The sequence below is a fragment of the Cyphomyrmex costatus genome, unplaced genomic scaffold (genome assembly GCF_001594065.2).
Source record: "Cyphomyrmex costatus isolate MS0001 unplaced genomic scaffold, Ccosl1.0 scaffold43, whole genome shotgun sequence".
NCBI classification, from domain to species: domain Eukaryota; kingdom Metazoa; phylum Arthropoda; class Insecta; order Hymenoptera; family Formicidae; genus Cyphomyrmex; species Cyphomyrmex costatus.
Window position 1 is genome coordinate 178,077 of NW_017278534.1, and position 20,920 is coordinate 198,996.

The 20,920-nt window shown below is 29.4% G+C and overlaps 1 protein-coding gene across 1 annotated transcript; it reads right to left on the bottom strand.

The window, feature by feature from the left end:
* Positions 1–14,784: 14,784 nt before the first annotated feature.
* On the bottom strand, positions 14,785–18,169 carry spz3 (Spaetzle domain-containing protein 3). Its single transcript, XM_018544238.1, has 6 exons — positions 17,733–18,169; positions 16,603–16,840; positions 16,326–16,450; positions 15,886–16,155; positions 15,326–15,451; positions 14,785–15,196 (listed from the first exon to the last, which is right to left on the bottom strand). The coding sequence occupies exons 1-6, from the start codon at positions 18,167–18,169 to the stop codon at positions 15,001–15,003; spliced, it is 1,392 nt and encodes a 463-aa protein (XP_018399740.1). The 3' UTR covers positions 14,785–15,000.
* Between the last annotated feature and the right edge of the window lie 2,751 nt (positions 18,170–20,920).

Here is a 20,920-nt window from a genome sequence, read left to right on the forward strand (position 1 = left end):
GCGCGTACGCTTGTATATATGCATTGTACAATATATACATATGTATTTTACACGTATTGTATCTTTTCATACAATAATTTTATTTCATTTACTCTTATTTAGATTCATATATTTTACATGTATCTTAATTCTAACTCATTTTAAAATCTCTTGATACAGAACGTATGTATGTACATTAAGTTTTCTTCATCGCATATTTGCTCCAACAATTGTCTAAATTAATCTGGATTTAATTATAAATTATTTTTTCATCTTCAATTAAGAATTCATATTTTTACTCTGAACGTTTGCCAAGACTATAAAATATCAATGCGATAACGAATAAAAAATGTCATATTGAATTATATTCTTTTTCCAATTAAGAATTTTATATTTATCATCAAGAAAATGAAATCTATATTACAAGTAGTCGATCAAAGACACAAAAGTACAGAGAATTTTTAAACATACTAGTAATTATATATATGTATCTCATAACCGATATATTTTAAAATTGATATAATGATTCGATCGGAGTCGCAATGTTTGTTTTGTATTTATTTTTGTTAAATTAAACGAATTTATTAGGCTCGCAACCCTTCTTTTGTTTTCATTATTTATCTTAATTCTTTTCATATAGAAAATTATATTCTTATCGTAATCACTTTTACATAACACAATGTGTAAAAGTATTTTTAAAAAAGTTGTCTGTCCTACGACATAAGGTTTAAGAAAAAATTATTTTTGGAATTCTTTTTAGCTCATGTTCACGCATTCGCGTTTTATAACCGTGAATGAACAACCGTATGTAATATTCACTAAATAAAAAATAACAAGCACAATACCCAGTTACGGAAAAATGCTATCTAATATACATAACATTTCATTTCTTATCAGATTCTTTTTTATTAAACAGGTATACAGTTCGCGGTCGATTTTGTTGAATATACCTAGGTAGAACATGTAGTTCACATAATTAAGTTATAATGATATCATAGGATATGACATCATAACACATCTCATTTGATATTTAAAAATAAATTCGTATAAATAAGTAAAGTCATGATGATGTGTATACTTTATAATAATTATGACTTTTGTGTTTTACTCGGGAATTTTTCATTATTGTAAGAATCAGGGAATAAAAAGTTACTTGAAAAAATAACTTTTTGTTACTTTTTTAAAATCGACGATCACCATTCATAGCGGACGGATGCCTAGAGGCTTTCTAATCTCAAGCGCTATGGGTGGCTTGTGTTTAATCAAGTCGTGTTTAATCGTATGCTAAGAAATGATAAAAAATAACTATTATATAAAATTTATTGTAAAATGATTATTGGTAAAAATGATGGATAACAAAACCATATTTTTATTTTTTAAACATTTAGTTCTTCAGTTGGAGTTAAGGGGGGGGTAAGGTATTTTAACTTTTGTTTGATCATTTTTTTTAAATTTTTTTTATCTGAATGTACAATGTCTCAAGATTATTGTGCGAAAATTTGAAGCCGATCGGAGCAAAATTAACGGAGATATAGAATTTTAAGTGTCCGTTGCTCCGACTCGATTTCGTATACCTGCCCAGTAGCTGGGCGAAGCGGTTGCCTAGCAGCTGTTTCGTGTGCGAATAACTTTTTTTCTTCTGCTGTAAACGAAGAGAAAGAAGCAATGTGCAGAGCAAATAATATACAAGATACATCGATGACTCTGTGTAAGTATAGACAAAACACTCGGTCATTTCTACTGTACAAAACTTTAAAGCGTTTTTGTCACACTTAGCATTTTCCAAGTCGGTGCACACTAACTCAAAATCTACTGCACCGATCGTTTTAAAATTTGGTACACTTTTTCTACACATAAATCACAAGGTAACCCTGTCGAGTTTTTATTTTTTTAGTAATTATTATTTATTTTACAATAACAAATTTACCGATTTTTTATAGCAAAAATCGATTCTTTACTTCCAAGTGTTATCAAAAATTTAAAAATCGATTAAAAAAAAACTCGACAGCGTTACCTTGAGAAACTTATTAACTAACTAAAAAATTTTGGTTTTTTGATATCAGATGATCCAGTAACGAGTTATCGTGTGCACCGCAAGACACCTTTTTTTCGAGGCGCCTCCGAAAATTGCGTGCCAATGTGTTGTTTCTCCATATTTTTCGTTCAAATTTTCACAAAATATTCTTCAAACATTGTATTATTAAAATAAAATTACCCAAATACACTGGAACTAACCATAGCTTATAAAAAAATTCATGAATATATGCTCTTTTTTCATCGAATTAACCTTACCCCCCCCCCTTAAAAACACTAAAATATAACAAATATTAGAATCTTTTTATCGTACAACTGATAAACAATAACAAGAAGAAGGAAGCACGAAGCAAGCCAATAACGGTCAAAGCTGGATCACAATGCTTATTATAATTATGTGTGAATTTTATATACTGCGTATGTAATCCCCTCATACTAAAATATAAAAAAGGTGACAATGTATAAATTTGAAACAAAAATTAGTATAAATAATATCATTTATAATGTGATTCTTACTTTCATAATGTGTTAATCCGCTGATATTGTTGCTGGCATTCATAAATTCTTTGCCTATAAGTCTTCTCATTATCGTCTTCCATTGATAAAAAGTAAAAACAGGCTGTTCCGCTGTAGTATTCAAAAATTGCGTATTTTAAGCCTGTTTTTCTACATATATAATTCAGTGCATCCTTTTTTGTTACAAGAAATTAGGTTCAACATTAAATCTGGAGCAGCAGCAGTAAAAATGGGTATTGATTGAAAATATTGATGTAAAGAAAACACACAGTTGCTTATTTAAAAAGTTATCCATTTTGTCTACATATTCTTTTTGAAGAATTTTTTACCTTATATTTTATCATTTGTTTCAATTTTGTATTACTTTTTGTACTCAATTTCTATAACAAACATATAAGGCAACCAAAAAAGTAACTTATAAGTAACAACATATGTCAAAATCAAAGTCATTTGAGCTGGATTTTTTTTCGTTGATATTTACTGTATACTACATAAAATTATATTGACGAATCAAAAGAGAAAACATTGTCAGCTACGGTACATATTACTACGGGTGCGTTTCGAGTTATGGCTCCCACGCGATAACGCTTGCCGCGCGGCTGAAATTAATAGAAAATTATTTTTTTATTTTTATGAAAAAGCGATAAATGGATTGGCTTTTGCGACAATTTCTCGCGTATGAGCATTACCGCGCTTTGTCTGAGGGAGGCAATGGTCGTGTTCAGTAGATTCAACAGTTTTATAACTGTTATATGATTCTTCGCTGATAGGACTGTTCCTTTAGATCTAAAAGTATAATCCAATCAGCGAGACGAATCAACGATTGCAAAACAGTTGAGTTTGCTGAACGCGACCATTATGAAACACATGATGTATATTTATTTTCACCAAATAACGAAGAAGATAAAATTTGCTTTCGTTCCACTACAGCTAGGATAGAGTATACACGACATAGAACAATACCGCACGTTTGCCCAACCTGCGCGTCGACTAACACAATAATTAAATTGCTAGAGTATGTTGAAGTTAATTAGAGTTCTAGTAATGTCTAAACACGATCATCTAATATCTTCATCTGAAAAATATTAATCTTATTATAATACCAAATGTGTTTTAGTTGTAAAATCTCGAATTTGTTATAAGAATTATAAATTCTGTTTAGTTTCATCAAAATATACTTAATTATACGAGACCTGTCCTAAAAGTATCCGTCCTTTGCGTACGTCTTTGTCCTTGGGCATATCTCTATTGTGAAAAACAAGCGTTCATTATTTAGGAAGAACCTTGTAAAGAATATCTCCATTAAACATGATCTAACTGTTGTTCAGTCGACAACGCGACGGTACGCAGTTGGTGAGTCTTTTTAGTCGAAAACTCCAAGCGCCGCATTTCATAATAACCGAGCTCAATGATCGAGTCGTATGTGTGCAAAACTCTACGAAATTATCGCATTAATATTATGAGTTAAATTATCTATAGCAATTTAACAATTTTGATGTTCATAGCATCTTGAATCTTAATAATGTTGAATGGCATATTAAAATCTATGAATGACATATTAAAAAGTAAATAATTAATTTATATTGCGAAAAATATTACCTCGGCCGGGAGTCGAACCCAGATCTCTTACATTCTGTGCGAGCGTCCTACTACCGATTAGACTACTGAGAGCCTTAGTAATACTCTTCGCAATAATCGGTCTAACAATAAGTAACAACAACGTCTTTTTCAGTCGACGTAAATAAACAATATTTAAATATTAAGCAATTTTTAATATTTATAATAAATTTGATTTTATATTTCCCCCTCCCATAGACTATAAAAGTCTATAATTTTATTTTGTGCAATAATCAAAATTAAATATAAAACATATGTTATGCAAATAATGCATATTTATATATATTTTTTAATATTATTAAAGAATAAATATGATTATTATTAATAAAAAGTATTAATAGAAGATATTAATATAGAAGAAATAGTCGTATCTGGTTATGCGAGAAACGGTATAAAATTCGTTTAAAAAAGAGCATATTTTAATTTTTCTACAGATTTATTCAGTTCGGTCATTGTCAAGCACGACGCTTAGAATTTTCGACACTTACACAATAGCGAAACATTGCCGACTGAACAACAATTAAATTGTACCTCTTGGTGGGGGTACTCCACAAGGTTCTTCTTAAATATTAAATACCTATTTTTCACAGTATGTAGAGAGAAGATGTTCAAGGACAAAAATATATATACAGAGGTTGGATACTTTGTGGATAGACCTCATATATGCATATGTCTTGTTGATGTGTCAAACCATAATTAAATGATTTTTCTCAAACATTACTGCGTAAATAGACGATCTGTTATGTACCTGAATTATAATCACCACGACGGACAAAACTGCGTTGTACAGCTGAAAAAAATATGCATTTATTATACTTAATGAAAATAATTGTGTTAAGCTGAAAACAATTAATTTAAAAGAAGATTTTTAATTTTGTGAAATATCAATGAAAAATGTACAAATGCAGTTAATTAAAAATGATTTCAATATTATGTTGCCACTTAGATATTTATGTAATTTGCAAATTGAAGAATTGTGTCTATTATATGTACATATATAGTAACACTAAAAGTATTTTATAAGTGACATTTTTATTAAGTATTGTAATATATATCTGCGAACGTTAATCCGACACAAGTATAAGTGGAGTTGTTAGGGGTAAGCGTAACAATTAATTTGTACTACTGAAATTGTATATTGAAAGATCAATTCTTTATTTATTAACAAATATCTATACTGGATTAAAATATTTTAGTTGAAAGAATAAAGCAAATATCACGTTTGCAATAGAAAAAACGTTGAAATAACTATGAAATAAATATAAGAAATTTAATATTTTGTAGCAAAACCTTTTGATTTTATAGTTACGTCGCATAGATGATGGGGCATTTAATCTACACTATAATACATATGGCTATGACAACCTCTTTAGAGTAAAATGGTTGCGCAGCTAAATGACTGCGGCATCGTCTTCAAAGCCCAAAAATGTTGTCCCATTTTTGCTGTTACAACTTTGTCACAATCTCATAATGATATTATGGCAGTGACTGTCATAGATAAAAATGCTGCGATTTAAGTTGAGACAACGTTATCGCAGACGTTTCAAAGCTTCATGTGTTACTTGGGATTATATATAACTTTTTGAGGATTAATATTGAGTTAGATTAATATATTTACAACTTAATTCTCGGCTCTTATATTTAATTGACTACAGTATTTATTCATTTGAATCTTTTTCTCGCCATACAGTCGTATTGAAGCGTCATTCTTAAGTTTTAAAATAAGGTATAATAGGTTTCGGTGCAGTGAATCTAATCTCAAAAAATAGTAGTAAAAACTATTTTCGAAAAGCAGCAGTTGAGACACTATTTCTTTTTTGCATTTCAGTTTAAGAAAAATGCTGTAGAAGCTCAAGAAATGATTTTAGGTAAAAACTCTGTATCGTACAGTACATGTAAAAAGTGATTTTAAAGATTTCGTGAAAACAATTTCAATTTTTTGTATCATAGAATTTATCGACTTAAAACAATTACCTTTTTCAGAAGCGGAATTTAACAGTTACCTGAAAGATGGCAAAAATGTGTGGAATAAGTGAAGAGTATTACTTTGATTAGGTTAATATTCGTTCTTTTATATAATTATATAATTATATAAAAGAACGATGTAAAATTTTACATCGAAATTTGGTAAAAAAAAGGGCAAAAATTAAATTGTAGCCATAATATAATAAAACTATCACTTATATAAAATACTTTTGAGCGCATTGTATATGTATACATATTCTATTATATACATATGCTTATACTTTTAATCAATGTAGGATGTACCTGACAAATAAAATCATATCCAAAGTGGTAAAGTCCCATACCAAATTTTACCTCTCTTAGTTTTATTTGCAATGTAAATTGTAAAATCTAATTAAAATAAATAATTTAATAAATGTTAAATATATACAATATCATTTATAACATTTTGAACACTCGCATAAATTTTATCAAATGAGTAAAAGATTTCATTACTATTAGGCGTCAATTATTTTACATTGTTCAAAAAAAGCAGTTTTCATTATCAATTACTAATTTCAAAAGTAGAAACTTCAAGCTTTTAAATGTTTCTTTGATTTTTTGTCTGCGATGATTTTTCACTAAGTTACAGTAATCTGAATATTGTGCAATTTTGAACGTGCTCGAAAATGTTCGCTATTTTTTGTTGAGTAGTATATTAATAATAATTCAGAAACACAAATTTGAGAGAATAAAGGGCAATAGCAATCGGTTAAAAACGCTTTAAGAGCGTTATTATTATAATAAAAGAGCGTTATTCGAATAAATGGTTTTTGTCACTTATTAATGATGTTTTTAATTGCGCGTCGTCTTCTGCGCTCGACTTCTATTCCGCCCGACTTGCCCTTTATTCTTTTCAATTTGTTTTTAAATTATAAGAATCTTAATTGATTTTATTATTAAAAAGTTTAATAATAATTCCTGAATTTTTATAAAATTTTATAGAATTTTTATATAAATTATTTTGAATTTTATATTCCAAAATGCATAATTTATTTCGTAAAACGTTTATAATATAAAAATAAATACTAATAAACAAAGCTCTCGATGTTAAAACAATAAAAAGGATAATTGAAAGGGCAATTCGAGAGTCATCGAAATAGAAATAAGACGTTATTACATGTATGTTATGTATGCAGTTTGAATTTGTCTTAATTATATTTCTAATTTTTTATATGTAATAAGGTCTTATTTCTATTTATCGATGGTTCTCGAATTGCTCTTTGAATTATCCTTTTTATTGTTTATAATATAATCAATATATTTAAAAATTTCGTTTTTAGCAAGTAAAATAAAAATTAATTTATAAACCTTTTCTAGTCTCTATGTATATTCTTTCCTATGGTATTAGTATGTGATGACAAGTATTCTAAAATAAGCGCCTAATACTATTTTATAATGTTTCAGTTTTTTGCATAATTATTCGACAAAATTTATACAGGTGTCCGAACTTCTTTGAGCGTTAGTAAAGTTATATATAAAAAAGTTAAAATCCTATTTAAAATTTTGTTGTAATTATTTACCTGTTCACGTAAGTCTTCATCGAAATTATAATTCGATAATTTATAAAGAATTGTTACTGTTTCGTTTATCTGAAATTGTTTTTCAATACAATATAAAAGTTTGTTATAAAATTGAAAATTTTATATCCAATGAGTAAAATTATGTTTTAATAAAATTTTTAACATGTAATTTAACGTGTAATTTTAATATTGTAAAATTGTTGCTTGAGCTTATTATTCTATATAATTATTATTATAAATAACTTTTAACTAATTAAGCTTACTATTATAAAAAACTTTTGTTGTAATTCTACTATACCTTATTGTAAACAGTTTGACATATGCAATTTAAAGTAATAAAAAAGATGCTAAACAGAATAAAATTAGAACAATTATATAAAGTGTTGATAATAATTTCAAATGTCCACATTGCCTTATTCATATGAAATTCATATTTCCGATACATATCGATATATATTGAAATACTTTGCAAAAAGTACCATAACATATGTAGTGATATTTGTACTTTAAATACTTTGTTTAGTTTGCGTGATATAAAGCATAGCTGTAAATGTACGTGCCTGTAATTAAATCATTATTCTTATATAATTAATCAAACTATAAAGATACTTTCGAAGAAATGCTAAGTAAAAATATTTTTATATAGTATAAAGTGTAGAATTCGATTTGAATTATAATTATAATTTGCGATTGGTTTACAGTATACGATTATTTTACAAAATTCAAGTTAATTATTCTTACTCTTGTATAATGTACCATATGCACATACAGGATATATCATTTTAACATTTGCATTACAATATCTTAAAAAGTATAAAAGATTTGAAAAATGTTTTTGATAAAAGTGAAATAGTATCAAGAAGTGCGTATTGTGATCATAGTATTGTTTTTTTCTAGATGGAGGCATCTAATTAAAAGATACGAAAATTATTTCCACTTATAAATGCATATATATAAATATGTATATACTATACATATGTATGTGTATGTATATGTATATAAATGAAGTTATATAATCTTTTTTACATAGTATCATTAACTTTAATTATTCTACATTTAAAAACAGAGATATAAAGAGATAAATAGTTTACGGAATATATTATTTTACACTCTATTTCGGCATACACATTGACATATAGTACTAAATACATCATAAACTGTTAATCTGTTGATAATCGTATTTTAATACCTTTATAAACAAAATAATTATTTATCAATTACTTATATTAATTAATGGTATAAGTAATTGATAAATAATTATTTTGTTTATAAAGACAAAATGGATAATTTTATTAAATAATATAAATAATTACATGTTTTTTCCCACAAATTAATTTATTACATTATTCTTCTTGGAGAGAATAAAAAGCAATAGAAGTCGGGCGCAGAAGACATCGTGCAATTAAAAGTACCACTATTAAGTGACAAAAACCATTTATTCGAATAACGCTCTTTTATTATAATAATAATACTAAAAAATAGTGTTATTATTATAATAAAAGAGCTTTTAATTGCACGACGTCTCTGCGCCCGACTCCTATTGCCCTTTATTCTTTCCAATTTGTTTTTGAATTGTAAGAAGTCTTAATTGATTTTATTATAATATATTATAAGGTTTATTATTCTTCTTATTAACTATTATGGTAAGATAATAAAAAAAATTAATGATTTATTTGATATATTTAATATTTTATGTCAATGTATGCCAGAGTAAATAATATCTCATCAATTTTATTGAGTTTTCGCGTCTCTACTTTAATGCTTTTATATTTATACAGAATATTTAGAGACACATATTGTACTATATTTAAACAAATTCTGTTATAAGATGCGAAGATGGCCATTATATCTTTTTGTTGTCTCTATCTTAAAAAAAATATCATCAAAATACGTTTCCTTTAAAGCTATTACAATTTTATCTGAAATCTTTTTTAATTTTTATACTTTTTAAGATATTTTGATACGAAAGTTAAAATGAGATTGCCGTATAAATGTGCGCGCACATGTATACACACATCAGTAGTTCTTCTAAAAAATTACATTATAATCCACATATGTTGCTTGTAATCCTTAGCTTCTGTTACCAACTGACGCACTAAGATGAATATGTTTTGTCTTCTGTAATCTGTATTAATTTTCGACAGATTAGAACAGAATACATGTAGGCCATCATTAATTCGATGAAATCTGGAGCTTATGTATCTGAATTGAATGAAAATTTAGTTATATATCATTAAAATTAATGCATATAAATAAATATATATACAACATGCACATTTTAATTTCATTAATAAGTCAAAGTTAGACTATAATAAATTTGAATTTTTTTTACTTTTTCTATTTTAATATATTATACAGGGTGTGTTTCCTCTAACTCGACCATTTAAAATATCTCCGTCGTTTTGATGATACGAAAAAATACTACAGGGAAAAGTTGTTCGATTGAAGGGGATGACACATATATTATGACAAGTGAAAAATTTTTCTCAAGGTTATAGTTTTTGAGATTTTGAGGTCATTGCGATTTTTTTTAAATGGAATAGCATATTTCATTAATGTTATAGTAATGCAGTTCATAAAAAAAACAAATTCAACCATATAAGATACGTTGTCCTTCAGATGACCTTAGATATAAAAAATCACATTTATATGGGAAAAAGAAAAGTTAATATAAGTGTTTTTAATAATGTTAAGTGTTTTCAAAATGGGATAATTTTATTGCATCGAAAGACAAAACCTTCTTCGCATCTGGAATTCACAAGCTGCCCGAAAGATGTATAAAGGTCATAGATAATGACGGGGATATTTTGAATAAATATTAAATTTCATTAAAATCGCATTAAAACTTATTTGTACGCCTAATATAATAAACTATCATAAAGTATTTAAATAATTAAAAAAAATCTTTAAGTATGTGTGTGTGTGTGTGTTTTAGCCTGTAAACATTTTGAAACATACTATCTGTCAAAAATTGCTTATGAAATAAATGTTTACATATTTACCATACTAACCTAAAGATAGTTCCCCAAATCAAAGCACTTAAAATAGTTACGTATACAGGGTAATAGTTTACAAATATTGTAAAAATAATAGTAAAATTTATGTCAATCTCATAAAGATAAAGCATATAAAAAGTTGTTGTTAAATCAGCAAAAATGTATACGATAAATCCGATTATTATTCGAATTATCCAGTAATGCAACCGTTGGTATTCTTTTGGCACATCAAGTGCTTCCAATGTATCGTCTACTATGGAAAGTTCATTCAAACACTCTTTAAAATCCTTTAAAAAATCAATTATGCGCAATATAAAAAGAAATTATTACAATTTTATATATACTCGAATAAAAATCGTTAATTATTTCAATGTATATACATATAAAATATAAGTGGTAAAAAGTTATTGAAATTTGATTAGTATTTCAAATATAACATTTAAAAAAATGATGTTAAAAGTTAGTTTAAAAAAGTATATATAACTATACACAAATATTAATTTTACCAAACACATTTCGTTTACAATAAGTAGTAATATAAACATTAAAAATGATTCTGTTCAAAAACATTATATTTTGTATTTGCCTATAATTGTGAGAGCAAAATTTCTTTAATAATGCTTTCAACAAAAGTCAAGGGGAATTTAAAAAATTATCTCTCTCTCTAGAGAGAGTATTAAGGATTGAGAAAGTACATTTTAAAACTTACCTTGAAGCGGAACAAGTTAACAAGTGTCAATAAAATTGAGCTGACCAAAATCATGATATTTATCCAAGCGTATATTCTATGCCAACGATGAATATAAGTTGGATAGTAAACGAAATACGTGAACAAGTTCCATATTGTCAAGGTATACAGGTAAGAGAGATACGGCCTAAGTTGTCCAAGAGGATACTCGAATAAGCCTAAATTCCAGAACGAGCCAATGGTCAATAATGGTGCCAGCGCTGTCTGTAGCGTCTTCGTCATAGTTTACAAGTCGGCTAATAATTTGAACAAATTCTTGCCGCACAAGTTACAACGTGTTTTAATACTTTTTATAAAAATTTCAGAAATAGTTTTCGCAGATGTTCTAGAAACTTTATTAGAATTACACTGTAAGGTGCTCACGTTGAAGGATAAAGTGTATATACGTGTATTTAATATAATAAACGACAGAATAAATACAGATAATCTAGATTAGATTGCTTCCTTTTCTTTTAAAATGGAAATTTTATTTATATAAGTATGTATTATTACAGCATAAATAACTATAAACGACTATCCTTGCCTATTCTAACGTTTTAAGATCTTTAAGAGACATTCATATCATACACTTTTAACAACGTATCGACTTGAATTGAATCTGATATCTTCGATAAAATGTTTTATATAGCATATAGATCGAAGTTAATGCGTATAATATAATGTTTCTCGTAAATAAGAAAAAAAAACGATATATGTATGTAAAGTTATTCATGTAATATGTGGTGATCATGTCGTAAAGCGTAGCGTGACTGCTCCCTGTGCCAAAGATCCAGCGTTCAAATTTATCCACAATATAAAATTTTATTTGATCGCCACCTCTCGGAAGGCAATGGCAAATCTCGGAGAGTATCTCTTTGCCATAGTCGTTCGGACCTTCAGACAGAACGACTAAAACCCTGGTTCTTCAAGAATGAGGGTTGAGGTGATGGACTTGCAACTCAGAAAAATGTGAAAAGCAAAAGACTAAAACTGGCATTTGGGAACCAGAGGCCAGAGCGTAAAAAAACGCTGTAAAACCAAATATATGTGCATATACATATGTATATTCATGTAATAACAATATAATTTATTAAACAATAAGCCAAGTTAGGCTTCAATGAATAAATCAATAAATAATAATTATAGAAGCATTTCAGAGCCAACACAAGTTATAAATATATATAGTAATTTGTTAATATAGACAAAATGCTTAGTTTCCATTGTATTCTTAATATACATCGCGTATATAATAAAAATTTAATTTAAGTATTTTATTTATTTTATTTAAAATAAATAAACTATATCGATGAAAACTTTGTACTGTTTATATTACTATAAAAAATATATTAAAAATACAAATTACTTTTTTTTTGTATTAAAAAAAGAATTTGTTTCAACATTTGTTTGAAACCTTGCATTTTTGCTATACATATAAATATATAAAAGGTCTTTTATGTTACAATAAGAAACCTTGTTATATAAAAAGCTTTTTTTTTCTTTAACGTACACGAGCTTTATTATAATCAAAGACGATATTTATTGTTTTTTACTCCCTAAATAAAGAATAACGAAGTGTTTTTGAAAAATTCTTAGTTATCTTTGACGAAGAAAGTGCACCATGAACTTATTTAATAGCTACGTTATTATTTTTAAACAGCTATCATTATTGATCGATTCTTAATAATAGGAAAAGGAAAAAGAAATGAAAACATAATTAAGGGGATGCTAGAGTGACGACCGAACTTGATCGATGTCGATATTATATGTATAGTACATTTTTTAAATTCCAAATATAAGGAGTTCATAATAGTGACATTTTTAAGGCTCCTAATCGCAGCGGCCATATTGGAATTATGATGTCATATAAGCAAGAAATGATACACCTCAGCGCTATATATAGCTCGACATAGTATGTACATCGCGATTCTTTCTGATCCTCGAATCATCCTAGAATCGAAAACCAACAACAAAAAATCAAAAATAAAAGAAAAATCAAATTACGCTTTTAAGGCTTTCACTTTATTTATTTTATTTTCTTCAATTATACCAGAAGGTTTGCGGGTTATCGCCGTGTCTTTCTTCATTATTGATGCCAACGTTTCGTCAACCATGCCGTTCACTTCATACAGCGCTGTATCAGCGCACCCCTTGCCCTGATGAAGTGAACGTTGGCATCAATAACGAAGAAAGACACGGCGATAACCCGCAAACCTTCTGGTATAATTGTATGTGAAAAATAAGATTATTTATTTTTTATAATTAAGTTTACATTAACTAATGAGATAGTTTACATCCTAATGAGATAGAGACATGTAAAAATAATATAATATAAATAAGAATTTTTACATATATTTCTGGGAAATATTTTTTATTTTTCTTTTCAGAAATAACGTTTTTATATAAAAACTCAAACGAAGATAAAATATAAATATAAAAGAAAACACAAGTAAATAGGTGGAACATTTACGTACCCCTAGCATATTTGACGCTTTATTATTGTTTACTACTTCAATATCGATGAACTACTATCACTTTAATCAAGTAATAAATAATAATAGAAAGGTACTAAATCGATGAGTTTTGTGTTGCCAATCTCAAAGTAAGAAATATTTAAGAAAAACTATGCCTGGAGTGTTCAAATATTACACATACCTACTCGAAGATTAAAATTACAATAATAATTTTTATCTCCCTAACTTAAAAAGAAAAAGAGAGGAGATGAACTATCCAAGAAGTTCAGCTAAAAAGAATACCATTCTGCATCAATGACGCGAACTTTCAATATAAAATTTTAACCGAAAATATTGCTGGGTACCCGATATCCAGTTATGCGGTTGAATAATTAAAATGAGCTTGATAAAACTCTGGATATCAGATACTTCCTAGATATTCGGTATATTCTTAGTTTTTCTCTCCCTTACAACACTAATTATAACATAAAAAAGAAAAATAAAGAATCGTGAGACACGTGGAAGAGGACACGTAATTAACCTCTTGAGGGATAATGGCACATTGTAATTTTTATCTAATGTTTGACTATTTACGGTATGCTCACATACATTTATAGTACGATATATTTCTCAAACGTTTTATAATTCACTATCATTATTTTTATCCGTTATTATTTTGCTACTTTATTTATTTTATATAATTTGTTTTAGCATATATTTTAAATTTACATAAATATATTTAAAACATAAAAAAATAGAATAATTTTTGCTGGCCTTAAAAAAAACTCGTCCCTCAAAAAGTTAAACAATTAAGAAAAAGAATGAAAGATACATTAACGAGTTAATATTTCTTACGATTAATTCGTTTTGTAATTTAATTAATTCATTAAAAAAAATGTCGGATGATGCATTTTTTAATATTATAAAAATGTCTCTAATTTTTAATCAAGATTTGTTTAGGTAGATCGCTCAAATTAGCCGATATGCAAATGATCGTGCCTACCTATTACATACTTTTTATTTATATATAATATATAACTATAGTTACTGGATGTCATCGGTCCTTATTGTTTAAATGCGTTGAATTAGTTATCAGAGTTTACATTTTACATGGCACATTTCGTAGCTTGTCAATCTCTATGTTAATTTCTAGATCAACTTCGACCACCAGATGATGAGAACTTGCTATTGTTGACAGGATCGCATCTACATACGCAGCAAGAGGGGAATAGGAACCAGTCCATGAATATACCCTTACAGTCGTTGTCTGGATCATATGCTAGTAATCTGTGCCATTTGTACTTTTGCTCGCATCCGCAGTCTCTGTTGCATCGATTTGTTTGTGTTTTTCTTCAAAGAAAAAAAATATAATTTACCTAGAATTTATTTTGTAAGAAACCGTATATGTACTTCGGTATAGTGAAAAATCACGTAAAACAATCGAAATAAGATAACTCAGGAAACAGTCGTTTTACTTACGAGCACACTTCCTGATGTATCGCTTGCTCAAAATGTTGAGTATTCACAATTGCGCGAATCTTTCCAGCACTGTTGCTTGCCCAATAAGGAGTTACTATTTCAACTTTCGATTCGCACGCGTCAATTCTGCAACCGTTACCGCAATATTAATTATTATATTTATAATCATATTCCATAATATTAAAAAAAAAGAAAAAGGAAAGTATTCTTAAACAAAGTGAAAACATTCTTAAACGGAATGTTATGAGTTTTATATAAAATGTATTATATATCACTGAATTAATATAGTATTTATAATACTGGATTGTTCAGAAAGACAAACAGAATAAATTACAAACAATAAAAAGCATAAATCCCTTCAAAGTACATATTAACAGATAGCAAAATGTTAATAGAATGTCGACAGATTGGTAGCAGATTTGATCAGGGATATTAACAGATTTTTGCTCTCAATTGCTCGTCATTTAATAATAATTATTATTGTTATTATTTTGAAAGACCAATTTCATACTTTTTGTTTTAATAAAATGATAATAATAAAAGATGTATTTGACTCTAACCTGCCACTTTCTGTGCTGCGATTTTTTCTGAAAGGTTGTCTAGTATTTCTACTCTTACTAAAATACTCATCGCTAAACTGGCTCTCTATGTGCGAGTCATCTCTCGGTCCCCCATCCAAAATATCGTGTTTCCGCGCTTCTCTACTTTTTCTTTGTGTCTTAGTACGATGTCCGCGTTCATTCGATCTATATTCTGGATTCATTTCAAAATCGCCATACATTCTTTTCATTAACGCTTTATTTTCATCAATAAAACGTTCTATTCGTTCTCTGCAAGAATCGATTTAATTAAATTACAATACATGTTAATTAATTGCAATTTACCCTTAAGTTTTTTTACTATCTCCACATTAATTAATAAGTTTTGTTTAACTGTAGTCAGATATAACATTGTCTCTAAAAGTATATTATAAAATAACAATAGAATTATTAGTACGCACATTGGATATGTGTTTCCAGCGGTCGGACAGAACAATTGATGATGTTTCTTGATACATGGTGCGCCTCGTACCAAGTCTCCTCTCAGTTCAGCACCCAAAACTACCGAAAGCGCAGTCCATAATATCTATACGAATCAATATATTTATTAATTTCAAACATGACATCGCAAGATAATAGATACCACAAAGAAAAAATACGCAATTATTGCTGTATATTTGATATCAAGTCCTTTAATTTATCTCTATCGCAATTAATTTCTCGCTGAATGTTACTCACCGGTATTTGCAAAAACGTCCCGTTGTTCAGTTGGGGATATGAATATAGAGGTACCACAGGCACGGAATTGTTCTTCAGGAAGATTGGACCCTGGATAGGCGTGACATGCGTATTTATCGGTATGTCATGATCTTCGTCATCATAGTAATCATCGAAGTCGTCGTCGTAATCCAATACGGCGTGGACCGAAGTCTTAGTACCTGGACCGCTGGAGCTTCCACTATTGACACTTGTGTAACTTTGGATGAATTAAACAGGATATCAATAGCAGTGTCGTTTAATCATTTACAAAGAGTTACTGTATGTGTATTTAAGAAAGAAATTTATTTGAAAAAAAAAAAAAAATTATTTGGTTCAAGAAAATTAGTTTTTTGAAGGGTCCTTGAAACATATTTATTAATTTCAAGATATTGCATTTTGGAACTATTGATTAATAATAAAGCCTCATTTTCATTGAGCGCATCACGCATTGCATCGTAAAAGAGAGAAAAAGAGAAATTCATACATAAACATAATATCACTGTTTTACTCTTTCGTAGAGATGTGCGAATCAAGAAGTTGAAAGGTTGAATCGAATCGAATAAAATCTCCACTAACTAAAAGAGGATCGTGATGGAGATGTATAAATTCGTAAATAAAAATTACATAGAAAAGAAGATGAAGAGCGTATTTCGCTTAAAATAAGTTCGAGTAAAGCCAAAATTTGGTTTTAATAAAAAAATAAAGGAGAAACGTGTTTCTAACAATATAATTACATAATTTTATTAAAAAATTTATTCAAGGACTTCCCCGGATTTAAAATTTCTGAGAAAATTATAATTTTGCAAAATATATACGAAACCTTCTTCGTATATTTAAATGTATGTATAAATGTAACAATGTATGTATAAAAATGAAATATTTAATGATTATTTTAATATTGCACTTATATTCTGAAAATATTTCGGGATATTCCGGAATACTCTTGAAGTATTATTTAAAAATATTTTATGAATATTTCAGGAATATTTAATTGGGCATCAATTTAAATAAAAGATACCGTAAACGATATATTATTATTGGTTAAAGTTGTATCAAGAGAGGTACAATAGAAGAACAAAAAAAGAAAAGGAAAAAAATGTTCCATTTACCTGATAGGTCTTTCTGGATAATTTTGTTGCTCTTCTATCCGAGTTTTGATGTGTTCAGGCGATTGCTGATACTGAAATGATGAGGCAAGCGGCGGTCTCACCTGTTGCTGTTGTTGCTGCCTCGGTTGCGTTCTTCTAAAGTCTTGATTATACTCAGAGTAATGGGTATTTTGTGTCGAAAAGGACGTGTGTTCCGTATAAATCTCATGATTCCTCTGCTGCGCAGATTGACTACGTTGATGGTACTTGATCGGTGAAGTACGAATCGGCTCGTTACGAAAGTTTTGCCGTTCATCATAACCGATCATAGATCCCGATGGTAACACGGTGTTCAAACGAAGACTGTTGGCGGTCGTGTAGCCTCCGGTTGAGCCCGCGTAAAGAAACGGTGCCATCGTAACCGATTGATAGGGCAAACTAAAATTCACCAACGCCATTTTTTTTTTTGCATTCGGAGGGATTCTCCCAAATACACTTTGAAATCCAAATTTGTTTTTCGCTTGCGATTAAACTTCTTTTGAATGACCTCGTGGTGCCACCTTAGGCGACAGTTAACTCGATTTAGAATAGGACCAGGCACGTTTCCTCACTGTAGAGATCATAATCGAAATACTGATGACTTTGTAAGGTAGCGCTAAGATCCAAGAACTGGTGTATCACGAGGGGATTAAAATTGAGCGGAATAAGGACACTCTCATCGTCGCGATCATGTTGAACATTTCCGCTTCCTGGTTGCGCCGGTTGTACATTCACTATGTTTAAATCACTTTATATGGGCGGGACCGACCTATCTCTTTTTCAGTCATTAATTCAGATGCTGTTGCATGATAAATCGAAGAAAGGATCTGGATGTCGATTGATCAAGACTACTAGTTCCTTTACATTTCTCGTGAACACGTGCAATTGAAGTTAAACTGAAAATTGAAGAAGTCGTATAATATTGTATCAAATCAGTAAAAGGAAGATTCACGCGAATAAAGGATTACTTTCATCGATGAAATTGTATCATTATACCAAGTTCATTATTGCGTCAATCTAATAAAATCTTAATCCTAATGTCGGTATTACTGTTAAAAAAATGTGAATAAAATTATAGTATATAATTATTTCACAACTGATTGTCTACATCGTTTATTGTTTCAAGGAGAAATCCGTGGTAATCGTTAACTTGAATCACGATCACGTTCTCGAGTACGATATCTGCCTGTACGAAGGGAGAATAACGAACTATATCATTCGTTGAGTCATGCGTCCTTAGAAAGTGCTCCACGTCCCGGATCAAGTGGTGAGATACACAAACGTTGAGACATAAAAGGCGATTGCATAAATCGAAACTTATCGAAATTTATCGCAAAATGGAAATCGTAATGCATATAAAGTAAGTGAGCTAAAAAGCGCATCTAATCTGTCGCTGAATAATCTGCGATGAATTGTTATCATTTAGTGCGTATCATCTGAATGATCGAAAATTGTCCGACGATTAAAACGTATAATGTGATTTACGAATAAAACAAAAAAGTAAGAATTACAATCATATACCTACTAAGTTCAGTTTCTACGTAATTTATATTTTTGCTCTTTTTTATCTCGATATATAAGACTAAGTTTGTTCATGTTGCTAAATAATCCTTAAAAAATTTTGCACTTAAACGAGTGCACTTAAATGTATATTTGGGTGTGGAAGAGAGAAACTGAATATTATATATGAGTGCAAAAAGTGCAAGCAACGTAAACAGACTTATACTGCCTTATATTAAAAGGAGAGTAAATGAATGTCTATTACAATGCAGAAAACGTTGAAAGCTAAGGAAAAAAAAAGCGATTGTAATGCGATGCTGGACCGACGAAATTTATTGGAAAGTCAAACGAGTTTGGGTCGTTCGTCACTTTCGCCTACTGAATTACTGTCTTTCCAGTCGAATATGCAAAACAATTTTCACTAAATGTAAAAGCAGGACCATCCTATCTGTATTACGATTTCGTCGCGAAACACTCTCTATTTTTTGCGAAATAAATGTTCAAGACTTGCATAAAATGAAAATAATCTCTATAATAATTCTGTAACAATCTCTTTCCTTCCTTAATATAAATTAAATTACGGAGGATTACGATAATAAATATTTCTCTCATATTGAACAACTTAAATGCATAACAGAATAAAAAGAGAAAAAGAGAAAAAGAGAAAAAAGTGCGGAAAGAAAGTATTAGCTGTAATTGGTTTGTAAACTATAAATAACTCGTGTCATCGAGACTTGTCCGTCTTCACAATATATCTCGTAAAATATCGAACCATCAATTAATCTGAAAAAGTCGGGTTTAGTGTGCCACGTGCTTCAGTATAAGTACGACATTTTTCATCCATACGCAAGTATGGTTTTTTTATGCTGCGCCCAAGAATCACGGCCGATTACGAAAGACATTTTCTGCATATATACAGCACCGTAGTTACAATTATTTAATCTATGTGTAAGTGAGTACGTAAACGAACGCGAAGACACAAAGTAAACATAGAATAAACTGTAATTCTCGCGCATCTGTAAACGAAATGTTAATCTTACCTGATATTAACTTTGTAAAATTCACTTTACGCGCGAACGTATAACAAACATTAATCGTACATGTCGATTCAATCCGTCATACTTGCTCGTAGTACAAGCGCGTAGACAAAACCGATTCAGCATATATTAAGGATCCATCTGACCCGTTCTCACTTTCACCTCACGCGTACAAAGAACCGCGATCTGGAGCACCGTGATCACGAAAAATCGACGGTACGAAAGACACACATGCGCGCACGCGAAGACGGGGAACGATCGCGGCGCAGAGCGGCGCGACGATGGTATGATACCATCGCGTTGGCGAACGGCAACTGAAGAAGGAGAAGTCTTTTAAATCAGCTATACACACACGAGAGAAGAAACGAGAATAAAGCGAGAAGTGTCTCTCGATCGCATGAATAGAAACGCGCCGAGTATGGTAGGCGATTATCTTTTACGTTAGGCGTATATATTTCTTCTCGGGATTGTCCCCTGAAATGTGCCCTTCGTACCTTCAATTTTACCTTCAATTCTTATTATCATTCGTGTTAAGAAGTTTTTTTTTTTTTTAGTGCTCACTAAAGATTTTTCCTCACTTTTCATCAACTACGATTGAATTCTTGCATAGCGCGTTTCCGCGCGCTCTTAATT